At 36.7% G+C, this 20,745-nt stretch overlaps 1 protein-coding gene and 2 pseudogenes across 1 annotated transcript; all 3 read left to right on the top strand.

Moving 5' to 3' along the window:
* The first annotated feature begins 602 nt into the window (after positions 1-602).
* Positions 603-1,517, top strand: LOC147352875 (olfactory receptor 4P4-like). The gene is made up of 2 exons (XM_086349764.1): positions 603-814; positions 1,076-1,517. Exons 1-2 carry the CDS (start codon positions 618-620, stop codon positions 1,515-1,517), a joined length of 639 nt encoding a protein of 212 aa, XP_086205890.1. The 5' UTR covers positions 603-617.
* A 10,927-nt stretch (positions 1,518-12,444) lies between these two features.
* Positions 12,445-13,417, top strand: LOC147352876 (olfactory receptor 4P4-like; annotated as a pseudogene).
* A 4,558-nt stretch (positions 13,418-17,975) lies between these two features.
* On the top strand, positions 17,976-20,395 carry LOC147352877 (olfactory receptor 5D3-like; annotated as a pseudogene).
* The last annotated feature ends 350 nt before the right edge of the window (positions 20,396-20,745 follow it).

A 20,745-nucleotide genomic window follows, 5' to 3' on the forward strand; every position in this document is an offset into this window, starting at 1 on the left:
ATGTCTTTCAAGGGACTGTTATGCCTTTTTACTGCCCTGGACCATGGAAAATAGAAATAATGTCACTGTGTTTATTCTCTTGGGACTATCTCAAAATAAGAACTTTGAAATCTTCTGCTTTGTCTTATTTTTTATTTTCCTACATTGCTATTTTGGAGAAGGCAATGGCACCCCACTTCAGTACTCTTGCCTGGAAAATCCCACGGATGGAGGAGCCTGGTAGGCTGCAGTCCATGGGATCGCTAAGAGTTGGACACAACTGAGTGACTTCACTTTCACTTTTCACTTTCATGCATTGGAGAAAGAAATGGCAACCCACTCCAGTGTTCTTGCCTGGAGAATCCCAGGGACGGGGGAGCCTGGTGGGCTGCCACCTATGGGGTTGCACAGAGTCGGACATGATTGAAGCGACTTAGCAGCAGCAGCAGCACATTGCTATTTAGATGGGAAATTTTCTCATAATGATTTCTATTATATGCAGTCTTCTCATTGACCAACCTATGTATTTCTTCCTTAATTACCTCTCACTCTCTGACCTTTGCTACACATCAACGGTGACACCCAAACTAATGATTGATTTACTGGCAGAAAGGAAGACCATTTCCTATAGTAACTTCATGACACAGCTTTTTATCCTTCACTTCCTTGGAGCCATTGAGATTTTTATCCTCACAGGGATGGCCTATGACCGCTATGTGGCCATCTGCAAGCCCCCGCACTACACCATCGTCATGAGCAGAGCAAAGTGTAAGACAATCATCATAGCTTGTTGTACTGGGGGACTGATACCCTCTGCCAGTCAGTTTCTTCTCACCATCTTTTTTTTTTTTTGATTGCTCATCTCATTTATTAAACCTTTTGTTTAACAAATCTCCTGTATATGTAGATGATTTTTAGTTTTTTTTTTTTTACAAATGTTGAAACAAATATAATCTCATAATTTTTGCAGACACCTGCATATTCTACAGGAAAGAAGCTTTAAAGTGAAATTTCAGAGATAAGTGATGAGTCCATTTTTCTTGTTTTTGATATGCATTACCAATCATCTTCAGGGCTTCCAAAGTGGTGCTAGTTTCATCTTTTTACCATTCTGTGGCCCCAGTGAGATTGATCACTACTTCTGTGATGTGTATCCTTTGCTGAAATTGGCTTGCATGGATATATACAGGATTGGTCTCCTGGTAGTTGTTAATTCAGGTCTGATTGCTTTGGTGACTTTTGTGATTTTGATGGCTTCTTATTTTCTACACACAATCAGGGATTACCCTGCAGAGAGCTGCACCAAAGCTCTTTCCACTTGCAGTTTTCACATCACCGTTGTGGTCCTCTTCTTTATGCCTGTCCTCTTCATCTACATTAGACCAGCTGAAACTTTTCCAGAAGACAAAGTGTTTACTTTTTTCTACACCATCATTGCTCCCATGTTCAACCCTCTGATCTGTACATTGAGAAACTTGGAGATAAAGAATGCTGTGAAGAAAGTGTGGTATCATCAATTGCTTAAGAAAGGGCAGTAACAGGCATGAAAAAAATATTTCAGAAAGTCACTTTAGGGCTAGAAATATCATGAGCCCTGGATAATATGGGATGATATACAAGGAGTTTACAGTGATTGCAAAAGCTGGGTATAGAATCTTCAGCATTTTCTCAGGTCTCTCCTGGTTGGGAAATTTAATTTTTTTTCATGTTTATTTTCCCTCTTTTCTCTTCCCATACCTGTCTCAAGAATTCCTTAATTTGACATTGTATTTTGACTGTGCAATAAAATATTTTATTTCTTCCTATATATATATGAAAGGTTTTTTTTTTCTTTTGAAATGCTTAATTTTCTAGGAAATGGTAGGTGGAGAATAGTGGGAAGTGGAAGTATTGTTAAGTTTTATTCAAATTTACTAGATTTGAGTAAAATAATTATGTCGGTTCTTAAAGTGAAAGTGACAGTCATGTCCAGCTCTTTGCAGTCATGTCCAGCTCTTTGTAACCTGCCATATTCCTCTGTCCATGAAATTATTCAAATTTACTAGATTTGAGTAAAATAATTATGTCGGTTCTTAAAGTGAAAGTGACAGTCATGTCCAGCTCTTTGCAGTCATGTCCAGCTCTTTGTAACCTGCCATATTCCTCTGTCCATGAAATTCTGGAGGCCAGAATACTGGAGTGGGCAACCATTCTCTTCTCCAGGGGATACTCTCCACCCAGAGATCTAACATGGGTCTCCTGTTTTGCATGCAGATTCTTTACCATCTGAGCTAACAGGCAAACCCTCTTAAAATATCAGACCAATATTAAATAAGCACTCTTAATTACTGAAACATAAATTCTCTAGTAGCATATAGCCAATTCTCTCCTTTGGATTGTCAATCTTATTCTAGGCTGCTCTTAACAACATAAACTAATAGGAAGTCATCTAATAGAGGACAAATATTGTGAGATTTTACTTCCAGCTTCTCAGAGGAGAGCATTTAAAGGAGAATTTTTGAGTTGAGGCTAATAGGTAAATGAGTGTAACATTTAACTCCTTTGGCTACTTAGAGTTTATTACCACTCTTCTACATTAAATTTGAATCTTCTTACAAAAAACAATAACATCTCTACGTTTTTGCCAAACAAGATGCTCCTTCAAAGACAGTCTCTCTCTCTCCCAAAAAGGAATGCAAATCCTAAACCTTCTGGACAACATTAGTTTCTCTTCTAGTTCAGGTTGCAATCTTTCTTGAATAATCTGTCACAATAAGAAGAGATTGTAAAATTAATGCTCAAAACTTTAAAAAGAAAAAAAATAGTATGTAATTAAATGTATGAAAAATATGCAATGCTAAATTAGTCTTTGTTTCTGTGATTGGGATCAGGAATTTAGATATACTGAAGATGGCTTATCTAAGTTCCATGATGTCTGGGGTTGCAGCTTAGATAATTCAAAAGTTGGGAGGGAGCTAGAAGAAGGGGTATATGTATACCTATGGCTGATTCACATTGAAGTTTGACAGAAAACAGCAAAATTCTGCGAAGTAATTATCCTTCAATAAAAAATAAATTAATTTTTTTTAAAAGCTCATTAACTGGAAGCTGAAATCTTAACACCTTGAATTGCATTCCTGGAAGTTGAGGTTGTCTGTGAGCTGGGACCTCACCTGAGCTGCTGGCCATAAAACTCCACATCTGTCCTGTATGTGTGGGTTTTCAATGGACTAGTTTGGGCTTCTGTATAGTACAGAAGCTGTGAAAAACTATTACTAATTTTCACACTTTCTATGCTATGCTTTCTAAATAGTTAAATGTCCAGTGAAACCATTAGCAAATGCCATGTTTAGGAACAGTCCTACACATCTAGACATCTCGTTGTCTATACAAACTAGACAATCAAATCCATTGGCTGAGGTTTTGACTCCTGAGAAGAATTTCTTCACTGTTATCTTTTTGGGAATATTCATGTTTGAGGCTGTAATGCTACAACATTCCATGTTGAGTCAGTGCCAGATTTTCTGGTAGAACTAAAGGCAAACAGATGCAATCATGTGTTTCCTCCTTGGCCAACTCACCATAAGATCACAGTTGTTGACTGAGGGAAAAGAGACAATTTGGCAAGGGTTTCATGAACATTTCTTAAGTGTATGAGACATGTTCAAACCTAACCTCTTAGATTATTCATCATTCTCACTTGATGATGTGTTGCTGGCAATCACTGAGCTTCTTCGTGGGGGAAAATTTACCACTCTGTTTTTCACTTCAGTTCAGTTCAGTTCAGCTGCTCAGTTGTGTCTGACTCTTTATGACCCCATGGAGTGCAGCACACCAGGCTTCCCTGTCCAACACCATTTCCCAGAGATTGCTCAAACTCATGCTCATCAAGTCGGTGATGCCATTCAACCATCTCATCCTCTGTTGTCCCCTTATCCTGCTGCCTTCAATCTTTCCCAGCATCAGGGTCTTTTCCAATGAGTCAGATCTTCACATCAGGTAGCCAAAGTATTGGAGTTTCAGCTTCAATGTCTGTCCTTCCAAAGAATATTCAGGAATGATTTCCTTTAAGATTGACTGCTTTGATCTCCTTGCCATCCAAGGGACTCTCAAGAGTCTTCTCCAACACCACAGTTCAAAAATATCAATTCTTTGGCACACAGCTTTCTTTATGGTTCAACTCTCACATCCATACATGACCACTGGAAAGCAAAGCTTTGACTAGATGGACCTTTGTTGACAAAGTAATGTCTGCTTTTTAATATACTGTCTGGGTTGGTCATAGCTTTTCTTTCAATTTCATGGCTGTAGTCACCATCTGCAGTGATTTTGGAGCTCAAAAAAATAAAGCCTCTCACTGTTTCTATTGTTTTCCCATCTATTTGCCATGAAGTGATGGGACCAGATGCCATGATCATAGTTTTTTGAATGTTGAGTTTTAAGCCAACTTTTTCACTCTCCTCTTTCAATTTCATCAAGAAGCTTTTTAGTTATTCTTCACTTTCTGCCATAAGAGTGGTATCATTTGCATATCTGAGGTTATTGGTATTTCTTCCCAGCAATCTTGATTCCAGCTTGTGTTTCATCCAGCCTGGTTTTTTGCATGATATTCTGTGCATGGAAGTTAAATAAGCAGGGTGACAATATACAGCCTTGGCATACTCCTGTCCCTCTGTGGAACCAGTCTGTTGTTTCATGTCCGGTTCTAACTGTTGCTTCTTGACCTGCATATACTTTTCTCAGGAGGCAGGTCAGGTGGTCTGGTATTCCCGTCTCTTTCAGAATTTTCCAGAGTTTGTTGTGATCCACACAGTCAAAGGCTTTGGCATAGTCAATAAAGCAAAAGTAGATGTTTTTTGAGAACTCTCTTGCTTTTTCCAGAAGATGTTGGCAATTTGATCTCTGGCTCCTCTGCCTTGTGTAAATCCAGCTTGAACATCTGGAAGCTCATGGTTCATGTACTGTTAAAACCTGACTTGGAGAATTTTGAGCATTACTTTGCTAGCATGCGAGATGAGTGCAATTGTGCAGTAGTTTGAACATTCTTTGGCATTGCCTTTCTTTGGGATTGGAATGAAAACTGACCTTTTCCAGTACTGTGGCCACTGTTGAGTTTTCCAAATTTGCTGGCATATTAGTTTTTCACTTGGGAAGGTCTATACTCTTTTGCCTCAGAGACCCTAATCCTTAGACATTAACATGAGTTTTTGTTCAAATTACTGAATCTGAAGCAGGAGGTACAGTTGAAGTCATCATCTAAGTAATTTATGAACATCCATTGTCAGTGTTCAAAGTATGTCTATCCACAAGCTAAACAAGTAATTTGAAAAGCACTTGTAATAGCAATTAATGCTCCCTATTGTTTATGTTTTGTTTTTGTTGTTGCTATTTTGGTTACCTTAATATATGCATGTCTGTCAGAGATATGGTGTTATTTTAGCTACATGGTAATGATAGAGAAATTATATTCCATGGGCTTACATTTGGGCATAATAAGAATCATTCTGTCATCAAGAGTGTCTATTTTAGCTGTTCATTTAGGAACTGTGGAAACAAACATAGTGTGAACCTTTGTTCCCATGGAGACCAGTATAAGATGGCCTGGGACCACCTTATCTCTAGCAGTGAAGTGCTTTCACTTGAGGTCAACTGCTTCAAAAATCCTATGATTCTTATTGAAAAAAAGAAGTATATTTCTTGGGACTTACTGATCTATCATAAATTGCTGTTCACAGAACCCTTATTACTCTATTTTATAAAATTCTTGTTACACTATCTGGTATCTTCACCTTAGTGACAATATCAGTGAAGGTTATTCCCCTTAAGCTGTATGGACTGCCACAGAAACTAAGAAAAAAATCTTATTTTAAATAATAAATAAGATTCACATGTGACAAATTTCTATAGCAATGACAGAAATGAAATTTTCCAAAATTTCAGGAGGGGAAAACAAACAAATTTCTTTTTAAAAGACAAGAAAAGAGGACAGATTAAAAATAAAAAATATATTAAAAATATAAAACAGATATAGAACTATAGAAATGAATCCATGAAAATATGTCAGACTGCTTGATTTAAATTATTGAGCTAAAAGATAATAATTATCAGACTAGACTTTTAAATATAGTCATATATTTTAAACGGGCTTCCCTCTTAGCTCAGTCCATAAAGAATCTACCTGCAATGCAGGAGACCCAGGTTCAATTCCTGGGTTGGGAAGATCCCTTAGAGAAGGAAATGGCAACCCATTCCAGTATTCTTGTCTGGAAAATCCCATGGACAGAGGAGACTGGCAAGTTACAGTTCATAGAGTCGCAAGAATTGGACACAACTTAGCAACTAAGCCACCACCACCATACAATTTAAAGAGATTAACCTAAACAATAAAGATGCCAAGTGGTTAAAAGTAAAGGAAGAAGATTGGGTAAGTACTAATGAAAAGAAAAGTAGTATTCATATTAGTGTCAGAGCAAAAGTAACAGAAAAAGGTATGTCGATAGTGTTAATGAGATTTCATAACATTAAGAAACTACAAAAATTCTATGGAAATAGAAATTTGTATATTCTATGGAAATAGAGGCTTATAAACCTGGTGAGATCTCATGGACAGCACAGTTCACTTGAACCAGAGACTCCAGAATGTGCATTCCATTTAAGCACACAGAGATTAATTTTTTAAATATCACATGTTGTGCTACAAATTAATTTTCTTCAAATACACATTACTTTGACCACCTCATCTGATGACAATGCAGTTAAGTTTCTACTGCAATAAGCACATATTTTAAACAAGCTGAAAAGTAAAACTATACAATAAAGCATCTAGTGAGGTTGGGAGGGTGTTTTAAATTTGAAGCAACACACAGAATGTTTTTCTTTCTTTTTCCAAACAGTTTATTCCATAGTAAACCAAACTTCGAAACTTGGTCTGGAGTTTCCCTGACAGTTCAGTAGACTTTGCCTTCCAGTGCAGGAAGTGTGGGTTTGATCCCTGGATTGGGGAGTTAAGATCCCACATGCCTCATGACCAAAAACCCAAAGCATAAAACAGAAGCACAGAAATAATATTGTAACAAATTCAATAAAGACTTTAAAAATGATCCACATCAAAAAATAAAATAAAAAGCCCGTTTCTGATTTTCTTGGCCTTTGGCTTCTTCAGTATTTTCTAATATTTCCCCTGTTCAGACATTATCTCTTAGTTCTTCCTCAAATTTTGTTTCAACATAAAGGACATGATTTATAGTCTCAGTATTGACCAAAAGTAGGCTTTCAGTTTGTACTCACATTCCTCAAAGTATAAGGAATTAATAGCTGTGACATAACTATTTTTTAAGGACTTGGCCAGCTTTTCTTTGGGGAGCTGTCTCATCCTTACAAAAAGTGAGAAGGAGGTTGGGGGTTATAATCTCCAAGGTCATCTATTTAAATACCTCTTGGAAATCAAACAGAAGGCTTATGTGTACATTTCCATTCCCAGAACCACAGAGGAGATGTAACTTTTGGTAGAAAACAAAAGCACTATTCAACATAAATGCCAGTGATGGTACAGTTTTAAAAATCTAAATGATTTTTAGATCATCTAAAAATTTAGATGATTTTAATTTCAAAAATCAGGAGAGCAATTCCTATTTCTGTAAGGACAGCAGAAAAGTCCCAGATCCAGGATTCATGTGAGCTGATTTTAAGATAAATTTCATTAACTTTAGCAGTGTGGTTAAATTCTGACTGCATTAAGAACATTGCTACCATTTATTCAGAGATAAAGGATTTTATCTAATGAGATAATCAACTGGTAAGTAAAATTTCAATCAACCTATAGTAAATAATAATTACTTTCAAATACAAAAGATAAATTTTGCATACACAATTTAAATTAAATTTTACCTATAAACATGCTGATTACATATGTTAATTCCCTTTGTCATATGCCTCACAGATGTCAAATTAAGCAAATTTTTGGTATGATTTTGAGAAATTCATGGCAAAATGATAGCATTTGTGCCACATAGGGGTTATATTAAAGAAGAGAAGAAAAAAACTTATACTTAAGACAGAAGAGAAAAAAATCTTAAAGAGAAAAAGGGGTATAGATGAAATAAGGGAATGTACTGATATAGAGATTCATCACTCTTCTGCCTCCTTTGCTACCCTGCATAATATGTATTTAGTGAGTAATTAAAAAAGCAAAAATGTTACAATATAGAAAACCTTAGTATCAGAGGATCCTGAATGTAAAGGTAGAGCAAACTCATTCAGGAAGATTGAGAACAGGATGAACAGTTACACAGAGAGCAAATATAATTAGTTTAGCCAAGAATTGGTACAGGTGTTAAGAGAAAACTTTGAAACTGTTGGGAAACTTTCAGTTTATTCACGACTTTTTGTGTGAGACAACTTGATTTTGAAAGACATAACAAAAACAAACAAACAAAAATAACATGTCCCTAGAATCATAAGACTAGTTTGTACCTGACAACCAAATTAGCAATATCTGGATAGTGAAAGAAAATTAAATCTAAAAACAGTCTTCAGTATTTATCAGTATTTACCCAAATTGTTAAGTATTTGGCTTTCATTTTTACAAAAAAGAGATAATAAAATGATCACTGGATGCTTATTTGGATTAATGGTTCAATTCATATGAAATGCTTAAAACTCCTTCCAGGAAATATTAGGTATTATTATCATTACTTATCTTTTATGTCTGTGAAAGACCTGTAATAAAAATCAATTTGATATGAATTGCAATGGCTTCATTTTTAGCTATTAATATTTCAGCACACTTTTGTTTATTTTTTATTATGCTATATGAGATACTCAATCTATACACAATGATATGAAGAAAAACAAAGTGAAAGAGAAAATAATCAGTGTCCATTGCACAGTATGTACCTGCTAATTTTACTTGCACTACCATGAAATATTTATATTTATACTAGAAATGCTCATATTAAAAAGGAGAAATTTGTTGTCATAAGTAGTGAATTTGTCTTAGCAGCAATTTTAGTCCTTGTAGTTTATCATATGAAATGTTCTCTTGAAATCACATAAATATGAAAATGAGGATCTTGTATATATAAAATCAGTAACTAATATTAACAAAGGAAATTGGAAATAATGAGGTATTATAAATGTAAGTTATAATTTGAATAGCATGATCATGAAGTCTCTGATGTTAAGTTGGAGGCTGTCTAGGAGAGGCATTGAAGGGAAAAAAAGGAAACTAATTAAGCATTCTAATTATTTTCCCATTTTTGTTAAGATAGCATCTAGTTAACATGAGAGAGACAGATTTTCAAACTATCCTGCCTATGAATTAATGGAATGTTTCTACTCTTTTTTTTTTTTTTTTTCAGTAAGAATATGCTTTCCTCCAGGATCATATGAGCAAATTATCAAAATGATCTTAAATTCTTGGACTAAAAATATGCTTATAAACTATAGAAGCATATTGGAAAATTAATTGGAAATGAAAGTATCTACAACCTAAACTAAAACTATTTAAGAAAGTAACTTTTACTTATTTTTCTGATTATAGAAATACTAATAATATGCATGATATTCTAAAAAATATTTTCTTGGGATATTCATTTATGAAATTGTCATTATTTCTTAAAGAAATCATTGTAACCTAAAAGATAACAAAGCAGGAACATTATAATTAATCAAATTATAAAATATTCTATTATAAAGATTATTGAAGCCTGAGCCCTATAAAGCAAGTGCCATTCACCTCTATATTATTGTTATTAGTCATTTTGGCAACATTTGTTTCTCAATTTTATGTATAATTACTGTTATTTTTCCTAATTTAAATTTTTTAAAAATGCCACAGCTACTTTTGCTTCACCTGATACAGTATTTTCTTTACTGTTCTCCACAATGCTTGTAAATATATCAGACTTTTTTCCAGAATCAGGGCTTCTTCTTGTCCAGTCGCTAAGCATGTACAAATCTTTGTGACTTCATGGACTGTACCAAGCCAGGTTTCCCTGTCCTTCATTGTCTCCTGGAGTTTGCTCAAATACATGTCCATTGAGTCAATGATGCCATCCAACCATATCACTCTCTGTTACCTCCATGAATCTTTCCCAGCATCAGGGTCTTTTCCAGTGAGTCATCTCATCACATCAGGTGAACAAAATTTTGGAACTTCTGCTTCAGCATCAGTTCTTCCAATGAATATTCAGGGTTGATTTCCTTTAGGATTGACTGGTTTGTTCTCCTTGCTCTCCAGACTCTCAAGAGTCTTCTGCAACATCACAGTTCAAAAGCCTCCATTGTTTGGTGTTCAGCCTTCTCTGTGGTCCAACTCTCACATCTGTACATGACTACTGGAAAAACCATAGCTTTGACTATATAGACCCATACTGATAAAGTGAAATCTTTTATGCTGTCTAGATTTGTCGTAGCTTTTCTTCAGTGATGCAAATGAGTCATTTGTCTTGTGTGCAAGCAACTCACTAATAAAGATAATAATGATTTAGTGCAATATTTAAAAAAAAAAAATCTGGTCAACCACTTGTAAAAGAATGAAACTAGAACACTTTCTAACACCATATACAAAAATAAACTCAAAATGGATTAAAGATCTCAATGTAAGACCAGAAACTATAAAACTCCTAGAGGAGAACATAGGCAAAACACTCTCTGACATACATCACAGCAGGATCCTCTATGACCCACCTCCCAGAATATTGGAAATAAAAGCAAAAATAAACAAATGGGACCTAATTAAACTTAAAAGTTTCTGTACATCAAAGGAAACTATTAGCAAGGTGAAAAGACAGCCTTCAGAATGGGAGAAAATAATAGCAAATGAAGCAACTGACAAACTACTAATCTCAAAAATATACAAGCAACTTCTACAGCTCAACTCTAGAAAAATAAATAACCCAATCAAAAAATGGGCCAAAGATCTAAATAGACATTTCTCCAAAGAAGACATACAGATGGCTAACAAACACATGAAAAGATGCTCAACATCACTCATTATCAGAGAAATGCAAATCAAAACCACTATGAGATACCATTTCACACCAGTCAGAATGGCTGCGATCCAAAAGTCTACAAATAATAAATGCTGGAGAGGGTGTGGAGAAAAGGGAACCCTCTTACACTGTTGGTGGGAATGCAAACTAGTACAGCCACTATGGAGAACAGTGTGGAGATTCCTTAAAAAACTGGAAATAGAACTGCCTTATGATCCAGCAATCCCACTGCTGGGCATACACACTAAGGAAACCAGAAGGGAAAGAGACACGTGTACCCCAATGTTCATCGCAGCACTGTTTATAATAGCCAGGACATGGAAACAACCTAGATGTCCATCAGCAGATGAATGGATAAGAAAGCTGTGGTACATATACACAATGGAGTATTACTCAGCCGTTAAAAAGAATACATTTGAATCAGTTCTAATGAGGTGGATGAAACTGGAGCCTATTATACAGAGTGAAGTAAGCCAGAAGGACAAACACCAATACAGTATACTAACGCATATATATGGAATTTAGAAAGATGGTAACGATAACCCTGTATAAGAGACAGCAAAAGAGACCCTGATGTATAGAACAGGCTTATGGACTCTGTGGGAGAGGGAGAGGGTGGGAAGATTTGGGAGAATGGCATTGAAACATGTGAAATGTCATGTATGAAACGAGATGCCAGTCCAGGTTCAATGCACGATGCTGGATGCTTGGGGCTGGTGCACTGGGACGACCCAGAGGGATGGTATGGGGAGGGAGGAGGGAGGAGGGAGGAGGGTTCAGGATGGGGAACACATGTATAATTTTTTTTTAATTAAAATTGAATAAAAAATAATAATAATAAAAAAAACAAATAAAAAATTAAAAAAAAACACATTCCACAAGAAAATTATCAACATTTTAAATAAAGATACAGTTCTATCCTGCAATTGCACAACTTACTTTACCCCCTTCACTTTAAGTATGCTTGTTTGAATCTCCTAAGCAAACAAGCTACTTCAGGAAAAGAAATGTATCTTTCCTAAGCTCACGTTTCATCCCATACGTAAGATGACTGTGCATATTTGTTTATACTTGAGCAAGTGTACTTATAAACACTATTCTCTTTCACTCTAGAAAATAATCAGATCTGCCATATTATATGGCAAGATTTTCATACAAAATTTAGAATTAACTGTTTAAAAATATTAGTATAGGAAGCTAATTTACTAAATGAATGTATTTCTCCAACACTCACTCTGATTGACATCATGCATAGTCAATATTTCTCATGCTAACCTGTCCTTTTCTTTCAGGCAAACTCACTGAGTCGTCACTGTATTAGACCACAAAATATACCAATAATATCACTGAATTCATTCTCTTGGGACTTTCCCAGAACATGAAAATCAAACATGCGTGCTTCCTACTATTCTTATTTCGTTACATAGCTATTTGGATGGGGAACTTGCTCATCATGATTTCTATCACATGCAGTCAGATAAATGATCAACCCATGCATTTCTTCCTTAATTACCTTGCTCTATCAGATCTCATTGGAAAAGACTCTGATGCTGGGAGGGATTGGGGGCAGGAGGAGAAGGGGATGACAGAGAATTAGATGGCTGGATGGCATCGCTGACTCGATGGATGTGAGTCTGAGTGAACTCCGGGAGTTGGTGATGGACAGGGAGGCCTGGCGTGCTGCGATCCATGGGGTCGCAAAGAGTCGGACACAACTGAGTGACTGATCTGATCTGATCTGATTTGATCAGATCTGTGTTATACCTCAACAGTGACACCCAAGTTAGTCACTGACTTGCTGGCAGAAAGTAGCACAATTTCATATACTGACTGCATGGTGCAGCTTTTTGCCATGCACTTTTTTGGGAGGATTGAAATCTATATCCTCACTATGACAGCCTCTGACTGCTATGAGGCCATCTGCAGGCCCCTGCACTGCACCGTCATCCTAAGCAGGCACAGATGCTGTGCCATCATCAGTGCTTGTTGTGCTGGGGCATTTTTGCACTCCTTTGTCCAGGGTCTCCTCACCATTAACTTACCATTCTGTGGCCCCAGTGAAATAGATCACTATTTCTGTGACATTTATCTTTTGCTGAAACTGGCCTGCATGGATACCTACGGAGTTGGGATCCTAGTGGTGGCCAGTGCAGGCATGATGGGGTTGGTGATCTTGTAGTCGTGATGCTGTCCTACATTTTGATATTATACACCATCAAGTCTTACCCTACAGAAACCTGGTACAAAGCTCTTTCCACATCACAGTTGCGGTTCTGTTTTTTGTGCCTATTCTCTTCATTTACATTAGACCAGCCACAACGTCACCAGAAGACAAGGTATTTGCTCTCTTCTACACCCTCATTACTCGCATGTTCAACCCTCTGATTTACACTCTCAGAAATGCAGAGATGAAGAATGCCCTGAGGAAGATGTGGTGCCAGAAACCATTTTTGATTGCAAGGTAAATCATCTGAAGTCACTTTGCCTCCTCATTACACATCCTATTCAAGTGATATTTGCTTACTTTAGTTTAATAAACAATGGAATTTACACTAGGAAAACTAAGCATAAACACTAGCATTAGTTGAAATCCTTTCTTCTATCAATCCATGTTTCTTATTAACATCTTCCCCTAGTAATAGGAGTCATCATTTCCTTGTTGAAGTTACACTTTGCTTTTTTTTTTTCCCCTCTTTCCTTAAGTTGCTAAATGGAGGTTACCATTCTAATCTCCCCTATTTTAGTTCCATGAAACGAATCTCCAAATGTACATAAGCTATACTCATGTTGATCATCTCAGACAGAAAGTCCATAGAACCTTGCTATACTCCCTGCAGTCTCATAAAAAAGGAGTATCTGAAATTTAAAGTCTTATTTTCTACTCACCTGAGGACTTCCCATATTCATTGCAACTCTTTGAAAAGCAAAAATGTAGGAAATGAACAACAAAAATGTGATTTATGTGAGAATCACTATATAAAAATTGGAGCATGTTTCGTCTTTTGGACTCTGTGGGAGAGGGAGAGGGTAGGATGATTTGGGAGAATGGCATTGAAACATGCATAATATCATATAAGAAATGAATCACCAGTCCAGGTTTGATGCAGGATACAGGATGCTTGGGGCTGGTGCACTGGGATGACCCAGAGGGATAATATGGGGAGGGAGGTGGGAGAGGGGTTCAGGATTGGGAACACGTGTACACCCGTGGCAGATTCATATTGATGTATGGCAAAACCAATACAATATTGTAAAGTAATTAGCCTCCAATTAAAATAAATAAATTAAAAAAGGTATTTTAATGAAATCATCTTGAAAATGACAAAAATTAATAATTATATAACCTTTTACCATAACAATATCTTCATATATACTGAAAAATTAGTTTGGAAATAAAAAGAGTAGCTATATGATTTATTGCTCAAATTGAGATAATTTGAATGTAAAAAGAAGAGTTCTGCTAATAATTATGCTGAAATAATGGACATAAAATCAGATTATATCAAGCACATAGGATGGCTGCCCACTTTTCAATGTCTGAGATGTATGGATACTCTTCTAGTAAAAATGTTAGTGGCAGGAACACTGCAGAATCTGCATGTTATCTTAGTTGAAGACAATGGGATTGTAAAAACAAAAGTAAATGATAGTACTGAAACTATTCAATCTAGTGTATATTTTTGGTTTTCCATTACCGTTGCATTGCTGTGCCCTCCTCCAGGGGATCTTACCCACCCAGGGATCCAACCCAGGCCTCCTGCATCTCCTATATTGCAGGAACATTCTTTACTAGTGCCATCTGGGAAGCCCAAAACAAAGGGTACACATCTTCAATTTCCATAGAATTTCTATACACTTTGATATCCCTAGATATATATAGAATAAGAAGTATCTCTTAATAACTGAATTGAGTCTTAAATAATTGAATTTTATTTTTAATTCTTTAACAAAATAAGATTCACTTGACATTATGAAAATAACTCGAAGGGGATGAATAATGTATTATATTGCGCATGTATAGGGGCTTCCTAGGTGGAGCTAGTAGTAAAGAATCCACCTGCCAATGCAGGAAAAGGAAGAGATGTGGGCTCAATCCCTGGGTGGGGAATATTTCCTAGAGGAGGGCATGGCATCCCCACTCCAGTATTCCTGCCTGGAGAATCCCGTGGACAGAGGAGCCTGCCAGGCTATGGTTCATAGGGTCGCAAAGAGTCAGACAAGACTGAAGCAACTTAGCAGCAGCAGCAGCACGTGTGAAAGGAAAAAAATTATAGATAGACTGAATATGTAAATGAATCCATATAGGGAAAGACAAAATAATATCATAGCACAGTGTATAATGAAAAATTTCAGAGGAGTTCAAATGTGGAAGTAAGGGGAACATTCATATAGAATATGAATTATAATTTTTTTAATTACTAAATACTAAAAATTTTTTGAAAATTGTTATTAGAGCAATTGATAACCTAGCTAATTCTGTGAATTATTATGAAATATACATCATGGTGTATGCTAGTTTGCATTAGTTCATTAAAGGTATCTTGAAGCAATAGAAAATTATAAACAAGTGTTTTAGTTTTTAATAGTTTACCTTAGGTTTAAAGAGTTTGTTTTCCAATAAAATTATTATTATAAAATGTTGAGTTACTCTAAAATTGTACTAATAATAGTTGGCAGTTATGGCAGTAGATGGTAGTTATGGCAGTAGATGGCAGTTATGATTCAAGTGATTTATTAAAATATGAATTTAGTAACAAGTGAACAGGAAGCATGCAGATAAATATCTTACTAAGTGAGGGGCCCTGAAAAGACCTTATTTTTTTTTTCTCTGTTGTTTAGAGATATTAGTAACTAGTTCATAAGCTAATTGTGATGCTGAAAGGAAGTGTGTAATATCATTCTTAGAATAGAAACTGCTCAAAATTGTTTTGCTATTGTTCTTATTTCTAATGTTATATTAGAAATGTATACCTTATTTATAATAATACTATTAGAATACAATTCTAATAGTTTTTATAAATTAATTTCTGTGAAATATTTTATTTTTACTCTTTTCATTATATTAGAAACATAAGTAGAAGAAATAAAGGAAAACAACAGAATGGGAAAGACTAGAGATCTCTTCAAGAAAATTAGAGATACCAAGGGAATATTTCATGCAAAGATGGGTTTGATAAAGGAGAGAAATGGTATGGACCTAACAGAAGCAGAAGATATTAAGAAGAGGTGGCAAGAATACACAGAAGAACTGTACAAAAAAGATCTGCATGACCGAGCTAATCACAATGGTGTGATCACTCACCCAGAGCCAGACATCTTGGAATGTGAGGTCAAATGGGCCTTAGGAAGCATGACTATGAACAAAGTTATGGGAGGTGATGGAATTCCAGTTGAGCTACTTCAAATCCTGAAAGATGATGCTGTGAAAGTGCTGCACTCAATATGCCAGCAACTTTGGAAAACTTAGCAGTGGCCATAGGACTGGAAAAGGTCAGTGTTCATTCCAATCCCAAAGAAAGGAAAGGCCAAAGAATGCTCAAACTACCACACAATTGCACTCATCTCACATGCTAGCAAACTAATGTTCAAAATTCTCCAAGCCAGGCTTCAGCAATACTTGAACCATGAATTTCCCCAATACTTACAATGTCACTTCACAAACAGATAACACAGTGACTTGCTTTTCAGACTATAAGACTTGCCATGTAGACTATAAGACTGGACTTTACACTATGTTCTACTTATATCTATATATTCTTTTCACTTAAGTAAAATAATAGCAGTTCACAAATACACACAAAAAATTCTAGGTATTTGACTAAAAGAAATCTAGAGTTGTAGGATACAAGGCTAGGTATATAGTTCTGAAAGGAGTTTGCAGTATGCAATTGTTCCTATTTTCCTATAACTGCCTTTTTGTTTTTGTTTAGTCGCTGAGTCATGTCCAGCTGTTTTGCATCCCCATGGGCTGTAGCCCACCAGATTCCTCTCTCCATGGGGTTTCCCAGGCAAAAACACTGGAGTGGGTAGCCATTTCCTTCTCCAGAGGATTTTCTGGGCCCAAGGATCGAACCTGTGTCTCCTGGATTAGCAGGCAGATTCTTTAACTGTCTTTTACCTTTTAACATATTATTACCTTTTAAAACTTGAGGCCAAGTGCTTTGAGAGCTAGGTCTCCCCCAGGTTTAGCCTTCAATATGGGCAGGATCACTCTCCCTCCAGATTTTTCAGTGTGTTTTTACTCTGTAAAAAGTTTTCTTTTCTTTTCTTTCTTTTTCTTTTTTTTAACAAAGGGGATTATTAGTGAAAAGTGAAATCAAGGAAAATGCATTGAGAGGAAAATAAAGAAGGAACCACTTAAGGCAAGCTGTTGTTGAAGGCTTGTCTTTTACACATTCTGACTGATTTTCCCATTAGCAGGAGAGAATCAGCAACAGAGGGAGTGATGAGAAGACAGTCATTGGCATCAAAGATGAATGACCTTCAAGTCATTAACCTCCCTTCTCAGAACCTTTTATTGCACCAAACTCTTCTTATGGAATTTTTCATCTCCATGTTTCTAAGTGTGTAGATAAGCAGGTTGAGCATGGGGACAATAATTGTGTAGAAGAGTCTAAACACCTTATCTTTTGGTAGTGTTGTGGCAGGTCTACTGTAAACAAAGATGACAGGTGTGACAAAGAGGATCACAACTGTGATGTGGGAACTACAGGTGGAAAGTGCTTTATGGCAACTTTCTGCAGAATATGCATGCATATTATACGAAATCAAAATGTAGGAGGTCATCAAAACCACAAAGATCACCAGTCCCATCAAGCAGAATTGCCAATGACAAAAAAGCCAATTTTGTGTGTATCAGTGCAGGCTAGTTTCAACAAAGGATATACATCACAGAAATAGTGATCTATTTCATTGGGGCCACAGAAAGGTAAAACAATCTCAAGAAGAAAGAGACCAAGTGAATGAGGAAGGATCCCTGCACATGATACTATGAGAATTGAGTGACATCTTTGCCTGTTCATGATGATGGCGTAGTGGAGAGGTTTGCAGATGACCACAAAGTGGTCATAGGCCATCCCTGTGAGGATGAAGACTTCAATACCCCCAAAGAAGTGTGTGGTGAAAAGCTGTATCATGCAGTTTTTATAGGAAATGGCCTTTTTCTCCATCAGTAAGTCAGTCATGAGTTTGGGTGTCACAGTGGAGGTGTAGAAGAGATCTGAGAGTGCAAGGTAGTTAAGGAAGAAGTACATGGGCTGGGTGATTAGCTGACTGCATGTAATAGAAATCACAACAATCAAATTCCACAACCAAATAGCCAGATAATAGAAAAAGAAAAATCCGGACTTTCTTGTCCATAGAAAGTCCCAAGATAATAAATTCAGTAACATTATTTCTATCTTCCAAGATCTGATGTTCAAAAAAGTTATCTGAAATGACAAAAGCAATGAAACTAATCACTGATGAGAAAATGGAAACCTAATATCTACTTAAAATGGCACCAATGCCTTTTAAAGACAAGTTATTTTGAGACCCACTGAAATCATTTTCATTTAATATGACTCTTTTGAATATCTAGTACTAATATTCTTCTAAGAGCTAAGAATACAGTGATAAATTAGACAAAGTTCCAGTTTTTATATAATTTAAATTATTTTGTGAGGAAGCAAGGAATTAAATTTGTCAAGAATTTAAAAAAAGAGAGAGAATCTTATTAGTGTTAAGTAGGGTGACATATAATGTGCAATTTAGGATGTAAAATAGAGGTAACTACAGAATTTGGGATTTCTTTGGAAGGAATGATGCTAAAGCTGAAACTCCAGTACTTTGGCCACCTCATGCGAAGAGTTGACTCATTGGAAAAGACCCTGATGCTGGGAGGGGTTGGGGGCAGGAGGAGAAGGGGACGACAGAGGATGAGACGGCTGGATGGCATCACTGACTCAATGGACATGAGTCTGAGTGAACTCCGGGAGTTGGTGATGGACAGGGAGGCCTGGCGTGCTGCGATTCATGGGGTCGCAAAGAGTCAGACACGACTGAGCCACTGAACTGAACTGAACTGAACTGAATGAGATATATAATTTTTAGAGAATTCTATGTGGAATGAACTTTATACTGTGTGCCATTTCAGGTTTTGGTAAGAATTTAGGAAGTAGCTTTGAAAAGAATGAATTTTAATGTCAGAAAAAGACAGTAGAGGCATTTTGGAGGAAAAGAGGCTAATTAAAAAAATAATAGTAATTCAATGCACTCTTTTTCCCCATAAGTACTCTCATGCTATGCCTAGGTCAGGAAGACCCCCTGGAGGAGGGCACGAGAACCCATCCAGTGTTCTTGCCCAGAGAATCTCATGGACAGAGGAACCTGGCAGGCTACAGTCCATGGAGTTGCAAAAACATCTGACAATACTGAGGGAATAACATTACATTTCATTCAAATTTTGCTTCAGATTTCTCTGAATCAACTTTTATATTTTGTCCACAGGAACCAAGAAAACCAGAGTGCAGAAGTTACTTTCATTCTCTTGGACTTCTCAGAATATCCCAAACTCCAGATACCCCTTGTCCTGTTATTCTTAACCATCTACTCTGTCACTGTGCTGGGGAACCTGGCCCATGATCCTAATTATCAAGATAAATCCCAAACTCCACACCCCTATGTACTACTTCCTCAGATATTTGTCCTTTGTTGATCTCTGTTACTCAACAGTAGTTACACCCAAGCTATTAGAAAACTTGATTGTGGAAGACAGAACCATCTCCTTCATAGGATGCATCATGCAATTCTTTGCCTGCATATTTGTGGTGACAGAGACATTCCTGTTGGCCATGATGGCATATGACCAATTTATGGCCGTTTGCATGCAACCCTCTTCTCTACCCAGTTGTCATGTCCCGGAAGCTTTGTTCCTTATTGGTGGGTGCATCATACTCTTGGGGTACAGTCTGTTCCCTGACTCTTGCCCACTTTTTATCTGAATTGTCCTTTAGAGGAAATAATATCATAAATAACTTTGTCTGTGAGCATGCGACCATTGTTGCTGTTTCCTGCTCTGACCCCTACATTAGCCAGGAGATCATTTTAGTCTCTGCCACATCTAATGAAATGAGCAACCTGATGATTATTCTCACCTCCTATGTTTTCATTTTTATCACTGTCCTGAAGATGCCTTCAACTGGGGGGGGGGGGTGTGCCACAAAGCCTTCTCCACCTGTGCCTCCCACTTGACTGCCATTACCATCTTCCAAGGTACCATCCTTTTCCTCTACTGTGTTCCTAACTCCAGAAGTTCATGGCTCATGGTCAAGGTGGCCTCTGTCTTTTACACAGTGGTCATCCCCATGCTGAACCCAGTGATCTACAGCCTCAGGAACAAAGATGTGAAAGAGACTGCTAGGAAGCTGCTGCTGCTGCTGCTAAGTCACTTCAGTCGTGTCTGACTCTGTGCAACCCCATAGACAGCTAGGAGGCTATTCAATACCAAATTATTATGTCAATGAATGTAAAACGGCTTAGGATTGCTTTTTCATTTCCAAGAGCACTGTGGAGAACTGTCCAAGTTTTCTAGAATTTTTAATAGCATTTCAAATTCCAATTTTTAGGAAGGAAAACAGTGCACACATTTAACGTAATTCCCTTGTTGATACATCATTCGACAACTTTAGTAAACTGTAGAGAATTAGCAATAAAATTATAAATAACACCTAATTAAAGCCTAGACTATTTAAGTCTCTAGATAAAGTGTTTGTCATGTAAAGATTTCTGAGTAAAGACACATTACCATTTGGCT

Source organism: Bos grunniens, chromosome 18 (assembly GCF_055505025.1).
Source record: "Bos grunniens cultivar Pamir isolate PY7600 chromosome 18, Bosgru_T2T1.0, whole genome shotgun sequence".
Classification (NCBI taxonomy): domain Eukaryota; kingdom Metazoa; phylum Chordata; class Mammalia; order Artiodactyla; family Bovidae; genus Bos; species Bos grunniens.

What these genes read in the sequence shown, in the direction of transcription:
- LOC147352875 (XM_086349764.1), top strand. Translation starts at nt 618, where the DNA reads ATGACACAGCTTTTTATCCTTCACTTCCTTGGAGCCATTGAGATTTTT. An exon ending in GCCAGTCAGTTTCTTCTCAC is followed by an intron (nt 815 to 1,075) that starts CATCTTTTTTTT and finishes TGGTGCTAGTTT; the next exon opens with CATCTTTTTACCATTCTGTG.